The sequence below is a fragment of the Heterocephalus glaber genome, unplaced genomic scaffold (assembly GCF_053883595.1).
Source record: "Heterocephalus glaber isolate CG9 unplaced genomic scaffold, H.glaber_assembly_v1.0 deba00001509, whole genome shotgun sequence".
NCBI lineage: Eukaryota > Metazoa > Chordata > Mammalia > Rodentia > Bathyergidae > Heterocephalus > Heterocephalus glaber.
Window position 1 is genome coordinate 20,884,827 of NW_028258325.1, and position 24,917 is coordinate 20,909,743.

At 34.0% G+C, this 24,917-nt stretch overlaps 1 protein-coding gene across 3 annotated transcripts in view; it reads left to right on the forward strand.

The window, feature by feature from the left end:
* The window catches only part of Stim2 (stromal interaction molecule 2), a 168,017-nt gene that overhangs the window by 137,489 nt on the left and 5,611 nt on the right, over positions 1 to 24,917 (forward strand). For all 3 annotated transcript variants that reach the window (XM_021260206.2, XM_021260207.2, XM_013073005.3), the window contains exons 6-11: positions 501 to 678; positions 1,192 to 1,369; positions 7,173 to 7,340; positions 7,951 to 8,051; positions 8,290 to 8,528; positions 24,147 to 24,426. In XM_021260206.2, the coding sequence (XP_021115865.1) occupies positions 501 to 678; positions 1,192 to 1,369; positions 7,173 to 7,340; positions 7,951 to 8,051; positions 8,290 to 8,528; positions 24,147 to 24,426 (1,144 nt within the window). The remainder of the gene's footprint in view (positions 1 to 500; positions 679 to 1,191; positions 1,370 to 7,172; positions 7,341 to 7,950; positions 8,052 to 8,289; positions 8,529 to 24,146; positions 24,427 to 24,917) is intronic.

Sequence of the window (24,917 nt, forward strand, 5' to 3'; positions counted from 1 at the left end):
TGCTGGGGCTGGCATCCAGCATTGGGCAGCACTGATGAACATAATTAGTTAAATAGCTATCTGCATTGTGAAAATGCTTTTGGGAGAAATGCGGGGTGTCCATTTTGTGTCTCAGTGATAGGTGTCTCATTTGACTAAAGGAAAGGCATTGGAATGATAATGGTGACACTCTGTGACTCCCTTCATCCACAGAGGCCCATTCTAGCAGCATCTGTGTTGGATGCTGTTGCTTTTTAAACTATGACTTTGGTTACTACTTTACTACCAGCTGGACCATGGTGTGCCCATGTGTGTTTGTTTCTGCCATTCTATAGGTTAATTATATCAGAGAGTGCCAGTAAGCATACTGATTATTTGGAGAAAGAATTTTGAAAACATTAGTGTTTATGCATGGGAAGATCTCTAGTGTTTTTGATTTTAGATATCTATTATTAAAAAATTACCTCCATATTGAAGTTTATTTATGCTCAAAGGTTAACTATCAGTTATTTTCTTCATAGGCCCACCTCATAACTGGATGAAGGATTTTATTCTCACTGTTTCTATAGTAATTGGTGTTGGAGGGTGCTGGTTTGCTTATACACAGAATAAGACATCTAAAGAACATGTTGGAAAAATGATGAAAGACTTGGAGAGTTTACAAACTGCAGAGCAAAGTCTAATGGAGTTGCAGGAGAGGTAAATTAAACAACTCATAACTCTTGTTATTTACACAGGAAATGCAGTTTGTGGAAATTAATATGAACATGTGTAAACACATATAGGTTGGTGCATACATTAGGAATGTATGCCTATTTGATTTCTCATATTTTTAGGAAAATATAACATTGTCATAACTATAGATTTATCATAAATGGTGTTTGAGGATAAGTCGGTAGAAGATCAGTGGAAGAAATCAGATATAGGTGGAAGTATATGTGTAATGAAATTTTATTTTTAACTTGATTTAAATAATTATCTTTAAAGTCTCTTTCCAAAAGTTTTTCTCCTATACCTGTTTTTTGAGTGCCAAATAACCAAAATAGCTATAGATTGCCTGATATTTTTATTACCAAAATTTAAAATTAATAAAAAGTGCTGTGAATTCTGATTAAAATTAAAATAGGTATCAAATTGCATGACAATATTTTTTCTTTCATTAAGAAATGAAATTTTGGAAACTTTTTGAGGATTTTTTACTTGTTTTCTAAGGCTCGAAAAAGCACAAGAAGAAAACAGAAATGTTGCTGTAGAAAAGCAAAATCTAGAGCGAAAAATGATGGATGAAATCAGTTATGCAAAGGAGGAAGCTTGCCGGCTGAGAGAGCTGAGAGAGGGGGCAGAGTGTGAATTGAGTAGGCGACAATATGCAGAACAGGAGTTGGAGCAGGTACTCATGTTTTGTTCTTTCTTTTTAAATTATCTTTTTAGTCTTAGTTTATTAGTATATGTGTACAGTGCAAAATGTTTACGTTCCTTGTGTGTATTTGGTGCGTGTACATAACACATCCTAGTCCCCTTTCATCCTTTATCCCTCCCTTCCTCACCCTCCTTCCATCTCTTTTTTTTGTTTGTTTGTTTGTTTTTTGGTACCAGGGATCGAACTTGGAACCTTGCGCTTGCAAGGCAGGCGCCAGAACCACTGAGCTAAATCCCCGGCCCAGTCCTTCCATCTCTCAATCCCCGTGTCCTTTGAATGCCTGAGACCATGATGTTAAGCGAGATAAATTAGACACGCTAGCTGAAATATCACATTATTTCTCTTACATGAGAAACCCAGAGTAAAATAAAGGCGAAATAATAGGTACTTGTTTTTTAAAAAAGTATTTGTTAGGATATTTGTATTGCCTCTTCAAAGAGCCAGGTGGTGTTTTTATATAATCCATTACCTTTAATTCCATTGTATACTGTTCCTCAGCAAAAGAATCATTTGTTCATGTTGTTAGCATTTATCAAAGTCTGTATTAAAACAACAAAGTAGTAACTGAAGATAAAGTTATTGTCAGTCATTTTTTCATGAAATCTTATTTCATACTCTGTTAATGTCTTGAGTCAGTTTAAATGAATAAACTTACAGGGAAGAGATACAAAAACCACAGTGAATAAATATCTATAAAGTGTTTAGGTAACATGTGTAATGGTCTTTTTTTTTTTTTTTTTTTTTTGCAGTACTGGGGATTGAACTCAGGACCTTGCACTTGTGAGGCAGGTGCAGTGCTTGGCTCCTTAATGTGTTTTGAGTTTATGTCATGTAGTGAAATAGAGTCTATCTAATTTTGAACTTTTCTGCAAAGGTAAAGGTTCTCAGTTAGGTATCAATTTGAATCCTGTTAAATGGTTTTAGTGTATAACCTACTGAAGTCTTGAAGCTGTTGGGAAGATGTGTCCTTCCTAATATCTGCTTCTCCTTTTCAGTTATTCAAAATAGAGTGTAGGCATTTAGTCATTGCACAGAGTCCTTTGGAGAAGGTGGGGTCCTAGGAGAATTACGTATGTATACATATGCATTAATACATATGTATATGTATTAGTTTCCTCTTGCTGTAAAAAAAAATTACCACACACTTAGTGGCATAAACATATATTCATTGTGCCGGGGATTTAGCTCAGTGCTGTGGCACCTGCCTCAAAAGCACAGGGTCCTGAGTTTGATACCCAGTATCGCAAAAACAAACGAACAAACAAACAAATAAACACACATTCATTATCTTTAGCATTTCTTCTTTTTTTTTCTTTCTCTTCAGTACCAGGAATCAAACTCAGGACCTTGCATTTGCCAGGCAGGTTTGATGCGGCTGAAATACATCCCCAGCCCCACATTCATTATACTTAATGCTCTGAAGGTCAGAATCTAAATGGGGTGCACCGGGCTGGATCTTGCAGGCTGTAAAAGACCTGTTTACCTGTCTTTTCCACTTGTAGAGGCATTTGGCATTTCTTGGCTCATGGCCTCTTCCTCCATTTTCAAATGATGTAACTCAAACTTTTGTTGTTCTGGTCCCATCTTCTTTTGATTTTGACACTTTCTTCACTGATAAACAGAGGAACAAAATGAAGTTTGGGAGACTTGCTGAGAATTAGAGTGAGTCAATTGTAAAGTAGGGTCAAGACCTAGATTTCTGCCTCTCACTTTGTTTTATGCAGTACTGTGTTCTCAGTTGTTAAATAAGAAATATGTGATGAATGAGTTTTAATTTCCACCTGTAGAAAAATAGGTACTATGCATTGCTGTTACCTTCCAGATTTTTGTTTGGGGAGTGTTCGTCTGATGGAACTCAGGCTTCTATTTGATACTTTTTTTTTTTTTGTACCAGAGATTGAACTTGGGACCTTGCGCTTGCGAGGCAGGCGGTGGAACCACTGAGCTAAATCCCTGGCCCCTATTTGATACTTTTAACTGTACTTTCCTTCATACCCCAGACCTCTGTTTATTTTTTGATATCTCTTCCTTGTAAGGAATTTGTTCTTTTAAATTGACTTTCACACATATTTTGTAGTCGCGTCTCATTTACCTAGCAAGCCTTGTCTATGCAGAATGTAGTTAATAATCAGGGAAACAAAATAGGCCTAGCCAAAATTATATTGTGTCTGCAAATCTAGATATTATGCCCTTTATGCTGTTGCGAGAACTCCCCGCCTGACCCCACTGAGATGTCTAACTTTTGGTTTGTTCCTAGGACTATTAACAAGCTTGTTAACTGGTTTTCTGACCTTAATAGATAAGAAAGAGCAAATCAAAAAGAAATGACTGAAACATTTTACAGGTGTTTGTTTCATAGTAAGAGAGATCACAAAGTATTTTTTAAAACTAGTATCCAATAGTTATCGACATTTTAATCTGAGGTTTTGGCATAAACAGCTTGCACACCTAGTCCACCCTAAGGTTACCATGATGTGATATACCAATCTGAACATAATAATCCTAGTGAGATTTTGAGTTACTCAGATGTGGCTTAAAGAGGGAAAATGGATATTTTAAGAAGAACTCTATACAATGTGCTTATATTGATAGAAGACAATTTTCTGAGTGCTTAATGTGTGCAAGATGTGTGTACATCCATTGCCAGTGTTTGCTTATTTTAATCTCTGCAAGACATAGGTATTTATAGACAAAAGGATAGAGAGGCTGAATAACTTATATTACACAGCAAAGATAAGATTTTGTTTTAAAATTCATCTTCCAAAGCCTATTTTTTCCATAGTGCTGTTAAAAGCTTCATTTATAGAAGTAAGTTTAACTTGCAAATTAATTTACATATAATTTCACATAACCTAATTAATTCCATGTAGTTTGAACTTTTCTAGTATTTTTTCGTGGGGAATAATTGACTTCTCCAAATTAGAAGGCAGGAAAATCTGCTGCTTATTTCATATGGTATTCTTTTCCCTAAAATGAAGAAATTTTAGGTGATTGGTAAGTGCTACTTTGTATTTTGTGTGATTTAAATACATGGGGTGATCATACATGGTGAATGTTTTAGTTAAAAAATTTGTGTTATAGTAAAAGACACATTGATGCCCCTCAGAATGCTCCCCCTCCCTTCACATGCACTTATCCCATTGTTCTTGCCACTTTCTCAAGCAGTTTTGGAATTTCTCTTTCGTGTCTTTATAAGGTATGATCAAAAATATGAATGCTATTCCCAAGTTCATGAATGGAAAGGCAGGCTCCTAAAAACATGCTATGTCCTCATTCACCTTATTCACCATGTCTGACCCTGTGCAACTTCTGGCTTTTCCCCAAAGTCAAATGACCATGAAAGATAACATTCTGAATCAATTCAGGATGAGCCGCAGCAGCACAGCTGAAAACACTCATGAAAGAGAGGACTTCTAGAACTGCTTCAGAAACTGTTTGAGGGGCAGGGAGGAGCATTTTGAGGGAAATTAGTGACAATGTGTCTTTTTTTTTTTTTTTTGGTACCAGAGATCGAACTTGGGACCTTGCGCTTGTGAGGCAGGTGGTGGAACCACTGAGCTAAATCCCCAGCTGGCAGTGTGTCTTTTATAGTAATAAATTAAAAATAATTTAATCCTTGATCTAATTTTTTGATACCTGTAATTGATACGACTAATTTTATCATACCTTGATAGTTTTCACATAATTATTTTGTTCTTTAAAAACAGTCTTAAGAAGATATACTTAATGTCAGAATAAATAATAACACACCCCTGTTCTAAATGAGACAATAAAATTTAATAGAGGGAAAGGAATTTGCTCTTAAGTTTTAGAGGTAGTAAATAATAAAATTGAGTCTAGAAGCCAGGGTTTCAGATATTTAGGCTGTTTCTCTGTGACATGTTGTAGCCTCATTTTTAACATAAAATTATGTAAATAATTATCATGTTTTTGCCTACTAATAATTCTTACTCTGTAGAAGTCATTAACTACTCAACCTTGTTTTGTTCATTCTCATAAATAACGTAATTCAAACTGAGGGAGGTCAGATGATGAATTTATGAATAATGGAGAAAACAGTTCAACAGTTGCCATTATTGGAAGGTCGCAGTTCCACAAGTTTAGAACATTATTTAACAGTCAATCTAAATATTGTTCAAACTCAGCCCATGCTAAAAATACAGTTTCTATATTAAATTTATTACTCTTGGACTTTTTTTAGGGGAAATAAATGTATGAAGTAACGTTAAGGAAAGTCTTTATGATTATATAAGAGAATGAATTGTTGTGATTCTTTGTCTGCAACCTTGGGATTGAAAATTATGTAGAAATTTTAATTTTAAAATATTGTGAGTAAAGGAGTTTGATGACACACTTTGTGGTGTTATACAACTGCATGTCACAGGACCTGAGGTCAAATTTTCTCTTCCTGTGAGATTAGCAGGGACGCCACACAGCTTACCCAACCGTTTTATTAAACACGTATTGTCCCGAGCACGTAGCACAATGAGTTTTTCCAAGCCAAAGTGGCCTAGAATTTGCTTTCAGTGACTAAGTCCTGTCTTACCTCTACATTTTTAATGTTTCTTAATGTTTAATGTTTTGAATCATCTTCTTACTGTCCCATTGTGAATATTAGTTTTTAAATTACAGTTAAAAAAAAAACCTTTTTCCACAATTCTTTTTCCACAATATCTGACAGCTGTTCTATTTCTTTATCAGAAGTTTGTGTATAGTCCTCTTAGTTTATTCTGGCACACGGTAAAGTTCATTTAAATAAGCTGGCTTTATTCAGATCAAACGTTCCTCTGTACTTTTAGTTTAGAAATGAACTGACAGTGGCTATGCAGGAAGCAGCATACTCCATAGTTCACTCATTACTGAAGGTCTTGAGCTGTATGTACTTAACTTTGTAAATTGTCATGTGTCTTCACATAACTTTAGCTTGCACTTTTGTTAGTTTAAGTACATTATTCCAAGAATATTCTCTTTTCTTTCTGTGTCATTTTGGCAGTGAGGCTTTCCTTAAGATATTTTTCCTTAACCCTTATTACCAAACCATCCCACTAAACATTTTAATTTTTGCTGTTTTATTGGCTGGTTCCTTCAAAGGGCAGGTAGGAGAAATACTACAACCACCTTATACTGGAAGCTGCCCATGGTTTTTCAGGTAGACCCTTACTCAGAATCTATTTTCTCAAAATTTATGTATTTTTTAAGTACTTAATAACTACTTTGTAGTACATTAGAGGCAGCGAATTAAGTAGAAGAAATAGTAAAACAAACTAATAGGTAGATATAACAGTGAGAAATAACTGGTCTTAAGGAAAGTATACAAAAAACTAAAGAAAGAAGCATACTTTTAAAAACTCTTTAGTTAAGGAGCTACAATAGAACCTTTTGAGAAATTGAGGAGTAATAGAACAGATACCTTATCTGATTTGGGACACTTCCTCATATTCTACTTGAAACAGAAAATGCATCCTAGAAAAAGTGTGATCAGTTTGAATTTTTATATACCCCTCATTTTTGTTCTCAGTGAGCCTGAGTTCTGTAAAATACAAAAAGTCAGTATTGCAGAGTCTCCCCATCACCCTCTCTGGCATTACACCTATTCTTTATGAATTCAAGATGCACTTAAAACTTTAGCTTTAGTGTTAATGTGTGAAATATATTGTAGACTTAATGATTTAAAAAGAAGTCTGTAAAGACCATAATTAAAGTTGCTTTTTCTTTTAGTTTTGGTACTAAAAAATTTTTAATCCTTCTTTGTTCCATGATTTCCTTCTTCCAGGTTCGCATGGCTCTAAAAAAGGCTGAAAAAGAATTTGAACTGAGAAGCAGCTGGTCTGTTCCGGATGCTCTTCAGAAGTGGCTTCAGTTAACACATGAAGTAGAAGTACAGTACTACAATATTAAAAGACAAAATGCTGAAATGCAGTTAGCTATTGCTAAGGATGAGGTATTCTCTTTTATTTCAAAATTAATTAAATGTATTTCTTAGTCTGCTTTTTTCTTTTTCCTGGTACTGGGGATCGAACTCAGGACCTTGCACTTCCAAGGCAGGAGTGGTTCCCTGAGCTAAATCCCTGATTCTTAGGCTTCATTTTAAAAGGGACTAATCTACTGAAATACAAAGATCTAAATACAAATTTTGTCACTGCATATTTTCTTGAATTAGAATTTATTATGTAAATTGACTCAAATAATCATAGGTTTTTAAGTTATTGTATTCAAAGAAGTATGTAGCTTTCAAAATGACCACAGTGTCCTTTAGAAATTATCCCGAGTGTCATTATTGTAAAGGTTTTATATGGGGTTTTTGTCCTCTAGGTTGCTGCTTCATGTCTGATTCAGGTTAGTAGTTGCTAGAAATTAATGTTGCTTGTCTTAGGAAAGCATGCTTTCACTCTCATCTGTTTTTCTTTTTTTGAAAAACAGGACTGTATTTTGACTAATAATACTCCACTGGTTTTATGATAATTAATTTCTTCAAAATCTAAGTAAATTTTACTAGTATATGGGTGTGTTTTTTTAAACCTAGCCTTATTTTTCTCCCCTTGGGTTTCTAGGCAGAAAAAATTAAAAAGAAGAGAAGCACAGTCTTTGGAACTCTGCATGTTGCACATAGCTCCTCCCTGGATGAGGTCGATCACAAAATTCTGGAAGCAAAGTAAGAATGTTTCTTTGAAAATTTATCTGCTATTATGTTGAAATTCCATACTTTGCAGACAATCTATGTTTATCATTGTATCATTCACAATTATATAATTAAGACTAATTCTGAGATTGGGTAATTCCTTCTTGAAATTAGTTAATTGCCATGGTCTTGTCATGTAATTGCTCCCCCCCTTCAGTGCCATATTAAAGACTCCTTGATGCAACTAGTAATTGCTCTATTGACTTTTCAGAAAAGCTCTCTCTGAATTGACAACTTGTTTACGAGAACGACTTTTTCGCTGGCAACAGATTGAGAAGATCTGTGGCTTTCAGATAGCCCATAACTCGGGACTGCCCAGCCTGACCTCTTCCCTTTATTCTGAGCACAGCTGGGTAGTGATGCCCAGAGTCTCCATTCCGCCCTATCCTATTGCTGGAGGAGTTGATGACTTAGATGAAGATACACCTCCAATAGTGTCACAGTTTCCTGGTAAGTGGTGAGTTCAACAGAGTGTTGGTATAGGTTTCAAGATAACTTTCTATCATGTCCTTTTAGGACTCATGCGCTTTGAAATCCATGACAAACATTTTGTTCATTCATTTTCCTTTTTCCTCGTTGTTGTTACTAATTTATGTGCTTGCTATATAAGAGTGCTGTGTGAGGCGTACACACACACACACTATATATATATAGATATATATAATTTTTATATGTATATATTATGTATTTTACTTATATATGAAAATATACTATTAAGCAACATGAATGCTTGATTATTTTATATAACTGATCATAAGTGTGTTGACTATATGACTTTGTTGTTAAAACATTGCTTGCAATCCATATGGAGATACCCCAGCTATTCCCCTACTGGGTATATTCCCCAGAGAATTAAAAGAATCATATCACAGTGATATATGTGCACCCATGTTCATAGCGGCACAGTTTGTAATAGCTAAGGTTTGGAAACATCCCAAGTGCCCATCAACTGGAAACTGGATAAAGAAGATGTGGTTTTTTTATAAAATGGAGTACTACTCAGCCATAAAGAATGAGAAACTAGAGTCATTTATAGCTAAATGGATGCATATTGAGGCCATACTCTTTCTTAAGTGAAATAAATAGGACACACATGTGTAAATACCGAATAATTTCTCTAGTGTGAGAAACTGAAAGTGTAAATAAGGATGAAAATGATTAAAATGAATAATTGATAATTTGAAGTAGGAAAAGGTCCAAAGGTGGAGGGGTGGCGGGAGGGGAAGGGGAAAGGGAAGAAGGGAAAGGAAAAATTATGTGAAAGAAAAAAAAAATGGAAACAAAGTCTGTGTAAATAGGGAAGGGTGGAGGGGGTGAAGGGTGCACAGGTAATGGGGAAATAAATAAGAACTAAGATACATCATGTTCAGGTACAAGCACCCAATGATAAATGTAAATGTATTGTATACCTAAAATGTACCAATAAATATATGTAAAAAAAAACATTGCTTGCAACTGAAGTGAGTCACATTAAAAACAATTGACAGTAAAAATAGTACATTATAAATGCCAAATTTTTGTAAATATGAACTGCTGAGCTTTGAGGGAAAGCATCCTTTCAAATGACAGCTTTATCTATAGCTAGAATAAAAATTAGGGAAAGATTGTGGCAACCTAGCTAGATATAAATCCTAGCTCAGCCACTAATCCACTATTGACCTTGAGTCAGTCTGATTTTTTAAAAAAATTAAGTTATCATTCCCAGTATTCATGCTTTTTAGTATTTTGTTTTACTTTTTAAATTCTGTCTTTTTGTTGAGAGAGTATCATCCTGCTGTATTTAACTCATAAAGTACTGAAACAATATGCCTTTTAGCAAAATTAAATTGTGTTTAAAAAGCTTATAATCTCTTTTATTGCTAGATAGTAGAACTTCTCCCAGAGATAGTTTTTTTGCATACATAGTTTTTATTAATTGCTGAGTTGTGGTCTGTGCTTTAAAATATTCACATTCTGAGAAGAATACATTTCAGTAGGAAGGAGAAATTTAAATATTTTAACTTCGACTTTATGCAGTTACAGAGTTTTTGAATTTACAGTGGTGTTTTTCTTGCTATTACAAATCATTGGTGAAACTGCTTATTACTGCCTGCTTGATCAAGTTTTTTCTAATATTGAGACTTAAAAAACTATGTAGAACAAGGTTCTGAAGACTGGAGAACAGAATTTAATTCTTGCTTGGTTGAAAACTTACATGGAAATTTTAGTTTTTGAGAATAAATCATGATATATGAATATTTTTCAAAGTGAATTTTTCTAGCCAGTTTCTTCAGCTTTCTTGAAGTTAGTTTTATAAAAGATCCTCATTGTATAAAACAATTACATAAAAAACCCTTAATTTGAAAATTAGTTCTCAGCCAGTGACTATCTGCTTAATTATTTTTCTGGCTTGAAATCTCTGGTTTCAAGGCCCACTTACAGTGTTAGGAGAGTGAGGAGGCAGTAAACCCTTAAGAGGTAGAAGTAGGCAGATTCTAAGTGCAGCAAACAATAGAAGTGTATGACCTCATTCTTCTCACTTGCCACCCACTGCCAGATAGTGATGGCTGCACATTTATGTCTAGATCCAGGCCAGCTGTATAGTTTCAGTATCCTAGGTGTGTTTATTTGAATTATATGCCTGTAACCTTGTTAAATACAACACCCAATTCATAGGTGTATGCGTTTGAAAATTACAGCTTTCTTAAGTAATTTCCCCTTGAAATCTGTAATTACTCAGTCTAGAATTGTGCTTGAAGATGCATTCCCCAAATTAACTCGGGTTTTTTTTTTCTTTGCCTTTTAATTTAAAACACTCCATGGAGGGAGTGATGGCAAAATATCCATGTCCATTAAAAGAAGAAACACTAAATGTGAATAATTGGCCCAAGTTTTAAAGGATTTGGATTTTTAAATATGAAAAAAATACAAGATTTAGTTTGAAGTTTAATACTCCTTTTTTAGAATTGTTGAAATCAAATTATCTCAAACTATAACCGATGTCACATACTACAGTTGGAGAGCTCTGCCTCCACCCAGTGGCATCACAGTGGTACTCCATTCGTCTGGCTATAAAAGCCTAATTTATGGACCTGATAAACAGGAAGCTGCTAGCAGTAGCAATAAGACTCAGGGCTAGGGTGATGGTGCTTCATTTTTATACCTCCTTAGCTGCTTTAAATGTTTTTTTCTTTTTTTAACCACAGGCATGCATATATACATTTTATGTTGGAAAAATGACAAACATGTTTGTGGTATGTTAAGAACAAAGTAAAAGATTTTATAAGATTTTATACACAGAATAATATTATCTATGCTTAATTAAATGTGAAGAAAAAACAGGAAAAATATAAAATTAGTTCTGTGTGGGCAACGGAATGGAGGATAATTTTTCCCCTAATTTTTATTATCTGATAAATACTTTCGTAATGGGACTACAGTAGCAGTTTATTTAAAATTTCATATAAAGCCCTTCATGTGTACTTAAAACTACTGAAAGCAATATGCCCATTTATCAAAAAGATAATAAATTTTAACACTTGCTTTATTTATTCCTTTTTCTCTGAAAGGAACCGGAAATGCACATCCCCTTTCCTTTCTGGTCTTCTAAAGTTTTGTATTATTCTGAAGCCTGTTATAATATATACCATTGTTGTATATTTAGAAATTTACATAAATGTAACCAAGTTGTAGGTAGTTTTGTAACTTTTTTGCTCAAAAATGTTTCAACAATTTCCTGTGTATGTACAGGTTAAATTAATAATGAGTTAACCACAGTTTATTTACTTATTTATTGAAAAACCATAGATTATCCATGTTCCACTGAGAGATCTTTCTGGTTTTTTGCCCTTATAAATAATATTGCAGCAGACATTCTTATTTATATCTTTTTGACATAACTCTTGAGAGTTTTTCTACATGGACACCTGGAAATGAATTGCTAGGCAGTGGGAAGGCACCTCTTCCTGGTCATTGCCAAGTTGCTCTCAAAGTGGTTCTGTCAATTTACATACTCACTGTTTGTAAGTGCTTTTGTGCCTGGGATATACCCACACTCATCCTTTGAAAGATCTGATTAATTTGTTTTGAAACTTGAATAAGTTTCTAAAGTTTTCATTACCCAGATGTCTGCTGAGGTTGAATGCCATTTCATCTGTTGGCATTTGTCGTTCTGATTTCTTCCTCTCTGGAGAAATTGAATTCCTTACTGATTTGAAAGTGTTCTTTGTATTTTCTGGTTATTTGAAGGTCACAGGTCTTTTCTCCTAGGTTTTGGCTTTTTTAATGACAAATTTATTACTCTGACTTTTGTTTTTTATGTTTTTAGAAGATACTGTAACAATATTGTTTGTACTTCAAAACTTTTTAGGTTTTCCTTTAATTTCTTACTCCTTTGATCCACCTAGAAGTTATTTCTGTTTGTGTGAAGTTGGGGTATAAATTTATCTCTTGCTGTATGGGTAAACAGTTGTCCGAGCCTCATACCTGCTTTATCCTTGCCAATATATAATACCTCTTCTCTCCATCCATATGTAAATGCTTCCAGCCCTCTATTTAGTTCCATTGGCTTCAGTCTGCTTTAATTACAGCTTTGTAGGAAGTATTGATATTTGATAAGACTAAATCATCTAGTATTAAACTCAAAATTCTTACTGTTGACCAGCTAGTCTTGAGTTTTAAGATCAGTTTATGAAATTCTTTGAAACGTTCCACTGAGAGTTATTTTGGTGGGGGGAGACTTTCTTTGCATTTATTGATTTATTTGAGGAGACTTACTATTAATAAATTCCATTTATTTAGATAAAGTTGATAATTTATTTCTTTTGACCAGCTCTTGCATGTCCTTTTAAAAAAGATTCATCTATATGTACTTTATGGCTTTTTTGTAGTTGTTCATGCTATCTTTCTTTAGAAAATTATGAAACAAGTTGCTTCTTGTTCATGAAATGTTGATCTTTGTATGGACAATAAGGTTTTTTCCCCAATCCTTGCAGCCCCCCTCCACTTCCCTCTCACCCAACTTTATTGTCTAAACTGAGACCTACAATAAAATAATTGAGTAAAAATGGTGACTACAGGCAATAGGATTGCCATTTCTGTCTTTAAAAAGAATACTTAACAATATTTTACCATGTAATATGATTTTTTTTTGCTTAGTGTTTTTTGGTAGTTTGCTTTTAAGGAAATTCATTTGTATTCCCATTTTCTAAGAATGTTTTTCTTTTAAATTAGTGCCTGTTAAATTGTATCAAATTGTGTTTCTACATAATTGAAGGTAATCACTTTTTCTTTATTCCATTGAATTTTAATCTGTTTAAATAATTTCCATTAAACATTAGTGAAAATATAGTTACCTCAATCTTTCTCTTTTTTGGCATCTTTAATAATACATGGTATTAGCAATAATTTTCCTTCCTAACACTATCTTTGTTTGACTTTTGTATCAAGGACATACTAATACCCTGAAGTGAGCCGTTGCATTCTTTTCTACTTTTAGAGAGGTAATATAATGTGGTTAACAGTTGAAACTGTGGAACAGAACTGCTTGTGCTTGGATACTTAATTCATTGTATTTTAATTGTGTATCCTTGTGGGGGGAATTGTTTGTGCGTGTGTCAGTTCTCTCTTCTGTCAAATGTAGCTACCTTGTGGGGATATTTTAAAATTTAAATTGACTATACCCGAAAAACACTAAGAAAAGCTCTGTCCTATGATAATCACCCAAATGATGTTACAAATTTTTGCTCTGTACCTGTGAAATACTTACTATTTGTGTTATTTGTTCTTGAAAGAGTTTAAAGAAGATGCCTATAAATTGAACTTGATGTGAGTGTATTTTGGTGGAAATGAATAGGAGGAAGATTTTAAACTACTGATTCAGTTTCTTTTGTGGTTGAAAGTTTTTGTTGTTTGAGTCCTTGATTTGATGATAGCTGTTCTTACTGAAGTAAGATGATATCTGAGTGTTGTTTTTATTTGTATTTTTCTAATGGCCAAAGACGGTGAACAGTTCTCATGTATTTTGGCCATTTGTTCTTTCGAGAAGTGTCTGTTCATTTCAGTTTCCCTTTTTTAACTGGGTCCTTGCTTTTTGGGGGTCTTAATATTTTGCATTCTTTATATATTCTAGATATTAGTCTTTGCACAGAGTAGCTGGCAAAATTTTTTTCTATCTCTAAGTTGTCTCTGCACTCTGTTCTTTCGCTGTTCAGAATCTTTTTAATTTGATATAATACCATTTGTTGATCCTTGGTATTATTTCTTGTGGAATTGAGTTTTTGTTCAGAAAGTCCTTGCTTATGCCTAAGTCTTCAAGAGTTTTACCTATTTTGTCTTCCAACAGATTCAGTGTTTCTGGTTTTATAGCTATGTCTTGGATTCATATTGATTTGATTTTAGTACAAAGTGAGAGATATGGCTCTAGATTCATTCTTCTGCACATAGACAACCAGTTGTCTCAGCACCATTTGTTAAAGATGCTATCTTTTCTCCAGCATTTGCTTTTAGCCCTTTTGTCAAAGATCAGATAACTCTAAAAGTGTATGTGGCCATTTTTGTGTTTTCTATTCTGTTTCATTGGACTATGTATCTGTTTTTGTGCCAGTACCATGCCATTTTTATTGCTGTAGCTTTGTAGTATAACTTGAACTCCAGGGTTGTAGTGCCTCCTGCTTTGCTCTTTTTGCTTAGGATTGCTTTGACTTTTCTGGGTCTCTTTTGGTTCCATGTCGATTTTAGGATTGTTTTTTCTAGCTCTGTGAAGAATATTGTTGGTATTTTGGTTGAAATTGCATTAAATCTATCCATATATCATCTTTGGTAATATGGAAATTTTAACAACATTAATCGATTCTACCTGCCCGTATCCCCATCAACAGATTAATGTATAAAGAGAATGTGGTTGATCAATATTATCTGATGAATTGAAAAGGGACAAACAAGAAATGGCTTAATCTCCCCCTTGGACTAATTTGAGTCTTGATGGGAAATTACTGAGTAGGTTTGTAATGTACATGGCAGAAGTAAGCTTAGTGGTTTACCTTCCATTAACTTTGGAAGTTTACCTTCACCATAGTTTTGGAAGTAAATTCTAGTATCTTAGGTCTCATTTATAATAACCACAATAAATACTAGTAGGTTGAAATAAGACTTTATAAGACTTGCTCCTACTTTTGTATGCTGAAAATTGACCTGGGTAGTATGTAGAATACTGTAACGTCATGAGTTAGCTGGTAAAGTGATCAGATTAATAAATGTATATTGGTAGCTGAATTTAGCAAAGAAATAGAGATAATCATGATTATACCTTTATTTTTACGGGAAGAGGTATAACTAGAGTATGTGTCTACAGAAGTAATAATGGCTTACAAAGAATATTTTTTAAAAGGAACAAAATGAGTATGAATTAACTCTTCAATATAAGCTATGAAGTAGTAGTTGGTTGTGAATTATAGTGGCACCAGTGATTTAAGGGTCTTTCAGTGCTTCTAAAATAAGCCCTTGTTTTCAAGGGTTTATAACAGACAAACTCTCTTTTCCTGGCTAAAGCTTCTATGAAAAGCCTTAGCTTGGGAAGATAGGGGTTTTTTTTTCCAGTTACAAAATCTAAGTATTTTGACCCTTCAATTTGGAAGAGTGCAAAAGTGGAAGTAAAGTTTTAATTTGAAATACTTTCAGTGCTCAAAAATAATACAATCATTGTATTGTATATAATGATTCATAGGTTGGTCATTCATCATAATTGACTACAGAATTTATATAAAAAAAGGCAAAAAGATTCAACCTTGAATTAAGTCTGGGGGGATTTGGCCACTATGCAGATGCATTGAGTTTTAGAACAATAATGAAATTCTACCTAGAATGCAACTTTGAGCATATGAATGATGCAGAATGTTGTGATAATTGTTAATGTGCAGAAGATCAAAGCTACTTACAAGGAGTGCCTACAATTTGCCAGTAAGATACAAATTAAGATCACGTCGCTTTAGCTTAGCGGGAGGGTGGGAAGGTGGGTGTGGGTTGTGCAGAGTTAGTGGGACCTTGATAGAAAACTTTATAAACTTTTTTCACTTCAGTAAAGATTTGTCTTGCATCTTGCTGTCATTAAAGGCACTTGATCCTAAAATTTCAGTCACTTAAATATACCCACAAGACAAAAATATGTAGTCTCCATTTCCCCTGGACTTTAATTTGCTCATTTATACCTCAGTGTTGTAGCAGCATTGTGTACCTGACACAGTGCTTTGATCTTTTCATACCCTTTGTACTGACCTGAAGGAGATCTAAGAGTCCTTTCTCCTTTTGAGTTTGAATCACAGCCTTAATGTGGTCTTTCTTGCTTTATGTCCTTTTTCCTAACGTAAAAGTGTTTTAATGCTTCTTGTTTGTATTGGGTAGCATGGGGATAAGATTTTAACTGGTTATTCTTGAATTGCTTTTACAATTAACCAATTTTATAATCTTTAAATTCATCAGCTTTTTACATTTGTGTTCTTTCCATTTAAGGCTTCTTAGATCTAGTTATGATTAATGGAGCACATTGATTTGAAATTTCAGATCTTCCAAAGCACTATTTTGTAATAACTGTTTTCTAAACATACTGCCTTAAAAAAAAAAACAGTAAGAAAGTGACTGTGGTACAAATAATGTTCCTGTTCTAAATATTCATATTAAGTAGATCCATTCTCTTGGAGCATAACAGACTGAAAAATAGCAGTAATTATATAAGCCAGAATTCATACCGATCAGTGTTGAAAGTCAAAACAGTGAAAAAACAAAAGGCAGTATCCAGTGATTAACAATTTCATAGCTTTTGTACATCTGAGAAATGAGTAGTCAGATGAATTTTTATCTTTGCATGTTTTTATAAGAATTGTGGATGTGCCTATCTTAACAGTTATTTCTTGTATCTTGAAAAATATTTTCCACATTTTAAATGTTTTATATTAGAGATTTCTTTAATGCACACTTGTCAAATATATATATATATATAGTACCAGTGTTACTGTTTTTTTGTTGTAGATGCAAGAGCGTGCTCATGTTAGGTACTTATATAAATTGTTACGTTATTTTTTCTTATGTACTATCTTTTTGTTTGTTTATGTGGTTCAAATATATTCTTTCTTTAAAGTCTTCCTTGTTGTTTTTAGCGGTTGATAACATTTAAAACTTTTTTGTCTTACCAGTTTTCCAATGAATAAGTACTAGAAATAAAGTTATAGTAGCAATTGGTAGTCAGATGTAGCGAGGTTAAAGTTAGTTTTACTTCCCAAAGTTAGGCATGACATTTGAAACAAAGTATAGACATAGGTCTTTGAACTTTATATGTATACTTTTCACATATACTATCTCTATCAGTAGTAGTGTCTAAGCAGAACTGTGTCTGCTTCATCCTTAAGTGGCTTTACTACATGTAACAGTACAGAGGAAACTGAGATGTACATGACATTGTCTTTCTGGGGGCCTTTGTCTTATTTCTCCAGAATATTCTCTCATGGTCTTTAAAATAGAACACTTATATTAGTGAAAAGTATTACTTAATGTTTTGACAATAAAAAGATTTACAAATTTAAGTGAAGTACTGAAAAAAAAAAAGAAAGAAAATGTGGTGTATATACACAATGGAGAACTACTCAGCCATAAAGAAAGATAAGTTGTCATTTCTGGGAAAGTAGATGGCTCTTGAGACCATAAGGCTAAATAAAATAAATCAGGCATGGGAGGTTAAATATTGTATGGTTTCTCTTACATGAGAAACCCAAAATTCATAATTTGAAAAGCAAAATAAAAGAAAGATGGTAGAAAAAAGGGAAGTAGACTTCTTTTTGGAGATGGAAGGGGATCTGGGGAAGGAGGATAGGGGAAAGTTGGGGGAATGATCAAGGTGTGATAATGTATATGTACCAGTTCCCCAGAATGAGATGTCACTGTTACACATCACAAATACATACTAATAAAAAATAAATTTAAAAAATATACACACATGAAGTATAGAGTTAAGTCATGTTTTCCAAGTATTGTTGGTTTTACCTAAGTTTTAAAAAACTGTTGGCACAAAGTTGTTTATAGAATTTATGATTTTTAAAATTTCAAGTACATTTTAAACTTCTTTTATCCGTATGACTACTTATTTATGGTGTCCAGAAATATTAATATAACATAGTTTATCTGTTTGTTTTCAATCTTTTACTCCTTAAAAAACTCTCGACTTTGTTGATATTCTCTATTTCTCCTCTTGTTTCCTTTCTTGGAATTTTTGTTTCTTTGTTTTAATATTTAGACACCTAGCTCTTGAATATTTGATTCTTGTTTTTCCTTTAATATATGATTTTTAAGACTAACATGCCTGCTAAGTACTCCTTTATCCACATCCACAAAATGTTTATCATCTAGTTTTGAAAAGCTTCTAAGTTTTGAAATATCCCTTCCTTGAAGTATCAATTATCCAGAAATGTACATTTTGCTTTCCAAATGAGTGTATGTTTTACGTTTTTGTTTGGACATTGGTTTTTAAAAACATCGTTGTTTATTGGCTTCTAATTGCTTTGTGATTTGTATATGACATTTATGTTTTGGTATTCCCTGGGACTAGCTTTGTGACTTAGTATTTATTTAGTTATATATTATAAATATTACATATATATCTGAAAAGTGCATTTTTTTAACTGGATACTGTACAATCTGTTAAATAACATGTTAGCTATGATAAAATCTTCTCTATACTTACAGATTTTAGTTTTTCTATCAGTTGTGGAGAGATATTTGTTAAAATCTTCCACGTTGAAACTTTCCTTTTATAATTTTGATAATTTCTGTTTTATAATAGTTTGAATCAAGTTATTTGGTGAATACAGGTTCTAAATTAATTGTGCCTTTTATAATTATGTAGGGGTTGCTTTATGGCTAATACCTTTTGTCTTTAAGTTTGCATTATTTGATATTAACATAGATAATAGCTTTCTTTTGATTGATATTTGTGCAGCATATCTTTTTCACTTTCTCCACTAATAAAAAAATTCATTAAGTGAATTTTTTCATTATTTGACTGTAGGTATTGCTCTATAAGAAACAGAAGTAGTGAATCTCGGGAATCTTGTTTTTTAGTTCATATTTTTCACACTTCTCAGTCATTCTCCTGAGTAATTAGGAATCTTCAGATGCTTTCATCTTGGTAACTCCTTTTCCTATTTTACATGTTCATGTTGTCAAATATTTTGTGTGAAATCTCTCTTAGAACAATCATTGTTTTTTTTAAAAGTCATTGTTTACATGTGCTTATGTGTTTATTTCTTGGTTCATTAGCATGTTATGGTTGTTTGATATCAGACATAAAACGTACATAGTCCAGGCTTATCTTGAACTCAGGTGTGTAACCCAGGCTGGCCTTGGACTTCCAGCAGTCCTCCTGCCTTAGACTCCCCAGTGCTGACATTACAGATGTGCAACACCACGCCTGGTGCTCAGTATGTTTCTTTTTGCCCGCCCCTCGCTTTGCCTCTTTCTTGAAAATATATTCTTTAGTAAAAGTTCTTTCATTGAGCAACTGGAAGTGGTAAATTCTCTAAGTCTTTGATGGAAAATGCCTTCCTTGTTTGTTGCTGATGAGAAGTTTGTAGTCAGTCAAATGGTTCCAGTTTCTTTTTAATTAATCTGTTATTTTTCTCTGATTCTTGGAAATGTATTCATTGACTTTAATGTCATGTAGTTTCATTATAATAAGATTGGATATGGATTTGTAAAAAGTTTTTTGGCTGATATTTGATGTGCCCCCCACATTTGTTTGTTTGTTCATTTGCTTGATTTTAATACAGTGATTTGTTATGTTGCCCAGGCTGGCCTCAAACTTGCCTTCCTCCTGCTTCAGTATCCTGAGTGTTGGGATTACAGGCATCTTCTACCATGCCTGGCTTGATGTATTTCTTGAATCTAAAGATAAATACCTATTATTTCTGAAAAAATTACTAGTTATTATGCCTTCAAATATTTTTTCTCTATATTTACTCCTTCAGGAGTATTATTTATGTAGAAATATTAAGACAACTGTTATCCTATTTATACATTATATCTTATTTTATTTTTGATGTTTTTTTACCTTTCTTTTTAGTTTTTTATCTAGCTGTGCTGCATCAGAGAAGTTGCCTTAGATCTGTGTTCTAGATTACTAATTCTTCAGCTCTGTTTAATTTTAGCACGTCTTTTAATTTTTAGCTTCCATGATTGTTTTTCATTTTTGTTAGCTCTCTGAGTCTTCATCAGATTTCTTTATGCCTTGTTCTTTTCTCACATTAAAATCTATTATTTTATAGTTTAATGATTTAAAAATTCTTTTTAGTTTTCATAATAATCCTATTATTTATTGTTCTTGGTTGGTTATTACAGGGTTTTTAATGATTGCATAGTAACTACCTTTTCTTTCCTGTTGTATAATTCTTTCTTGAGTTGTTTTTAAAAGGATTTGTGTTTTTTTCCCCTGCATGACATTTTGTGAGGGATTGGGGTTCCACTCAAAATGATTTTCTTTGCTTCTGGCAGTAGTTTCAAGGATATCATCAACTCAGGGCCAATTTTTATGTCACTTTTTGGATTGGGATTTCACAGATGCTTCTGTTAGTATGAATTTAAACTTTAAGCTAATAGGAGTTACAGACTCAAAATAGTAGGTTGTTCATAGGGCCTTTTCAAATCCCTGTATCTGGAGACTGTGCAGTGATAGAAAGTTCCTTATTTACTGGTCAGATTTTTGTTTTCTATAATATACCGTTTGACTGAGGAATGCCACCCTTCTGGACACTCACGATTTCAAATCCTTACCACACATGGACTCAATGCTTAATTGTATAGCCTCAGATTAAACCCTTAACCCCTCACTTACTGAGACTGATAACCTCCTGCAGTAGCTGTCTCATCCCTCATCACTCACAGACCTGTTCATTTACTTTTAGTCTCTTTGTTCTGGCACCTGAGAATTTGTTGTTATTGCTTGCAAGCTCCATTATGCATTTAAAACAGTTGTTATATTTTATCCAGCATTTTGTAGTGTTTGAAAGCATTTAAAATGTGTTTTGGGAAGTTAGAAAATAGTGGTTAGATTGTCTATTACTGCCATGTTGCTAGAATCAGGAATATATACGTTACTTACTAGCTTTGGTTGGTGAGGAATCCCTTATTGAAACCAAAAATTATTCTTTAAAGTCTGAAACACACCACAAAGTACTATTTGTAAATATAGGATCGACTACATTTCTGTGCTTTTATAGGTACAGTAATTCTTATTGTTAGACTGAAAAGTTATCTTCAAGATAAATTTCTGTTTCTTGAGTTTAAATGTATCAGTTAACTATTACTGAAAATCTTAGATGTAAATGAATGTTCATTTTCATTAGGAATTAATAATGACCTGAAGGTATGATAAAACAATCATATTCACATTATATAAAAGAAAGCTTGTTACAAAGCCAGAATACACTCCTCTTAAATTTTCAATAAATTTTATATTATAACTGTATTCAGCTCTGTGTGGACCTCTGGAAGCAATAAGAGGAGGATCCCTCAATGCACAGTGTACATAATTCTTGGAAGGAGTTATGGATGGATGAGAGCTGTACTTTTAATGGAGGGATTTTTCTAGGCAGAAGAGAGGCAACATATAAGAAGAAAGTTTTAGAAAAGATTATTAAGTTGTAATAATACATGTGACCAATTTATTGATTCTTATCTTTGTTATTCTTCAATGAATTGTGTAGGGTTTGTTTTACATAACTATTTACTTCTTAATACTTGTTTGTGCAGTATTTTTTTCATGTGTCTGTGTGTGGTACTCAGTTTTTCAAGTGGTGAAACCTGATACTTCTCAGACTTTGCCATCACTTTTAACTGAATCTTGTTATTTTTACTGCTTATTTCAAATAACCAGTGATGCTGGGAATGACTAAAGTATCTGCTGAGCATTGCAGTATGGAAAGTACATTGGAGGGGAGAGATCAATTAGAAGACTGGGGAAATAGTCTAGTATAATCTATTGGTGGGGAGAATACAGGGTGTAACAGATTTGAGGGATATCGAGGACCTAGATCTGGAAACAGTTGATGATTAATGTGATATGGATTATGATGGAAAAAGAAGAGTCAATAGTGTCTGTGTTTACAATTCTGATAGTTGGGTTGGTATTGGTTCTTGTTATTGGGACAAGGGACACAGAAGGAATGAGTTTGAAGAGGAAAATATTGAATTCAGTTGGGTATCCGTGGAACATCTAAGTGTCCAATAGGCAGTTGGATATAAGGATCTAAGGAGCAAGAATGAATCTGGGTTAAAATGTGGCCATCTCTAGACTGTAAATGATAATTGAAGTCATGAAAGTGAATCAGATTGCTCAGGATGAATAAGTGAAATGAGACTAGAACAAGGCCTAGAACAAAACTTTGAAGAAGACCAACCAGGAATGGATAAAGGAGGTGGTAGGATTGTCCTGAGAGAAATCAGGGAAAGGACAAAGTAACCACATCAGATGTCACTCAGTTTAGCAGCCAGGAGTTAGACCATGACCTGGAGAGTACTTTTGGTGACATTGTGAGTGTGTAAGCACTTTACTGTTTAGTTCACAAATGAGTTAAGGTGAAATACTGGAGACAACAGATAATTCTTTTCCATAAAAAGGAAGAAAAATAGGTGAGAAACAGTCTAGGATAAAGCAGGTTTTCTTGTTTCTGTAATTATTGTTTGTGTGTTTTATAGGTTTGTCTTTTCAGCATTTGTTTTCAAATGCTGGTGTTTAGAAAAGGAGATGTTGAAAATAAAGATAGGGAAATGAATTATCAAGTAAGGTTCTTGAGTTGGGACAGAAAATGGGATCAATACATGATTGGGATGGAATGAACTTAATGAAAAAAAAGAATGTTACAATTATTAAGTATTATAAAAAATGATTGGGATGGAATATGTGAACGAGGAAGGTAGAAATGTGGTCAGAATGTAAATATCTAGTGTCCTAATGTATAATTTAAGAGATGGAACACTTCTGAATGATGGCAAGACAAGGGATGAGAGTGCGTGTTGGAGCAGAGGTCAAAATTAGGGCAGGAGAGATGAAAATTCTGGTTAAGAATCAGATGAACCTTCTAAGTGTCCTTGCTCCTGTGGCTGAGGAAGGGGGATGGTCTAGTGAGAGTGAGAATGACTGGGTAATGACCACTGAATTGGACACTTAGTGTAGTGTGAGCTGCATAAGGAGCACATTTTTATAAAAGGGTGTAGGAGTAAGGGTGTGCAAACAATATTGGGTAGCAAAGAGACCACAATCTTAGTCCCGATCTTTGGTTTATGAAATATGCAGGAATGAACAATGAGAGCTAGAAAAGCTTGTTCTTAGGTGAGGTGTGTTGCAGTTAAGGGAAAGAAGTGGAATGCCTGTTCAGGAAATTGGTAAGGAGGTAGGATATGTTTGTTTGCCATTTGCATGAGTTTTAGACTGAGACTGGTAGTAGAAATAAGATGAATTAAGATCAGTGTTTAGTTCTGTACTATTCTATTTTTAAGAAGTAATTTTTTTCCTCAGCTTTCCCTGTGTTTATAATACACAAATGATTTTCTTGATTTAAAACTTGAAATTGAAACAAGTTGTGTTGATATATCAAGCGATATCCACTGGTTAAAGAACCTACTTTATACTGTTAATTCTTTTAGTATTTTAAAGTTAACACTCATAAAAAAGCTTTGCCATAAAATGTAAATTCCTTTTAAATTATGCTACGTGATTTTTAAATTTAAGGAGTTGTTATTATAGTGGATAAAATTTTAAGCCTTTGTGGTTAGTAATATTAGATCTTTATATTACAACTTTGTTTTACATTCACTTCTGTTTAATTTTGAGGTCTGGTTTCATTTTTGTTAAATTTTTATTTTTTAGCCTTTAACTTTCTTAGTATGGATGGTAGAGAATGATAATTATGACATAGTTACCCACTTTAGTAACAAAAGAATGAATAGTGGTGTATCAGCAGCATTAGTTCTTGTGTGTGTGTATCAGTAGGTTCTGTAAAGGGAGCCAAGGGCTTCGTGAGCTTTCTTACTGTGATGGTTTATGTTTTGCAGGGACCATGGCGAAACCTGCTGGATCTTTAGCCAGAAGCAGTAGTTTGTGCCGCTCTCGTCGCAGCATCGTGCCATCCTCATCCTCGCCGCAGACCCAGCGATCTCAGCTTCCCCCACATGCTCCCCACCCCTCCCACCCTCGGCTCCCTCACCACCCCCAGCAACCCCAGCACTCCTTGCCTTCCCCGGATCCGGATATCCTCTCAGTGTCAAGTTGCCCTGCACTCTACCGAAACGAAGAGGAGGAGGAGGCCATTTATTTCACTGCTGAAAAGCAATGGTATTGCAGTGTGTAACTCAGTAAATGCTGGGGGTGGATGGGATTGAGCTGTGAGGACAGGAGCGGGATGGGGCAGAATGGTGCATTGTGTTAGTTTTCTCTGGCTGCATAACAAGTTGCCACAGACAGTGGCTCAGTTGATACCCATTATTAGCACTCAGTTCTCTATGTCAGTAGCGCAGGCCTGGTATATCTGGGTATTCTGCTCAGGGTCTCACAAAGCCTAAATCAAGGTGTTGGCTAAGTTGCATTCTCATTTGGAGTTCAGGGTGCTCTTCAGAGCTCATGCATTGTGGCAGGAGTCAGTTCCTTATGACTGTAGCACTTAAAATCCTATGCCTGTGTTGCTTCATGGGCAGGGCTGTTCTCAGTTCCTAAAGACTGCTTCCTGTCCTTTGTCATGTGATCTCCATTTTAAAGCCACTAACAGAATTTCCCTTCTATAAAGCCCTCCATTGCTCTGAATCTCTGACTTCCTCCATCTTTGGTCT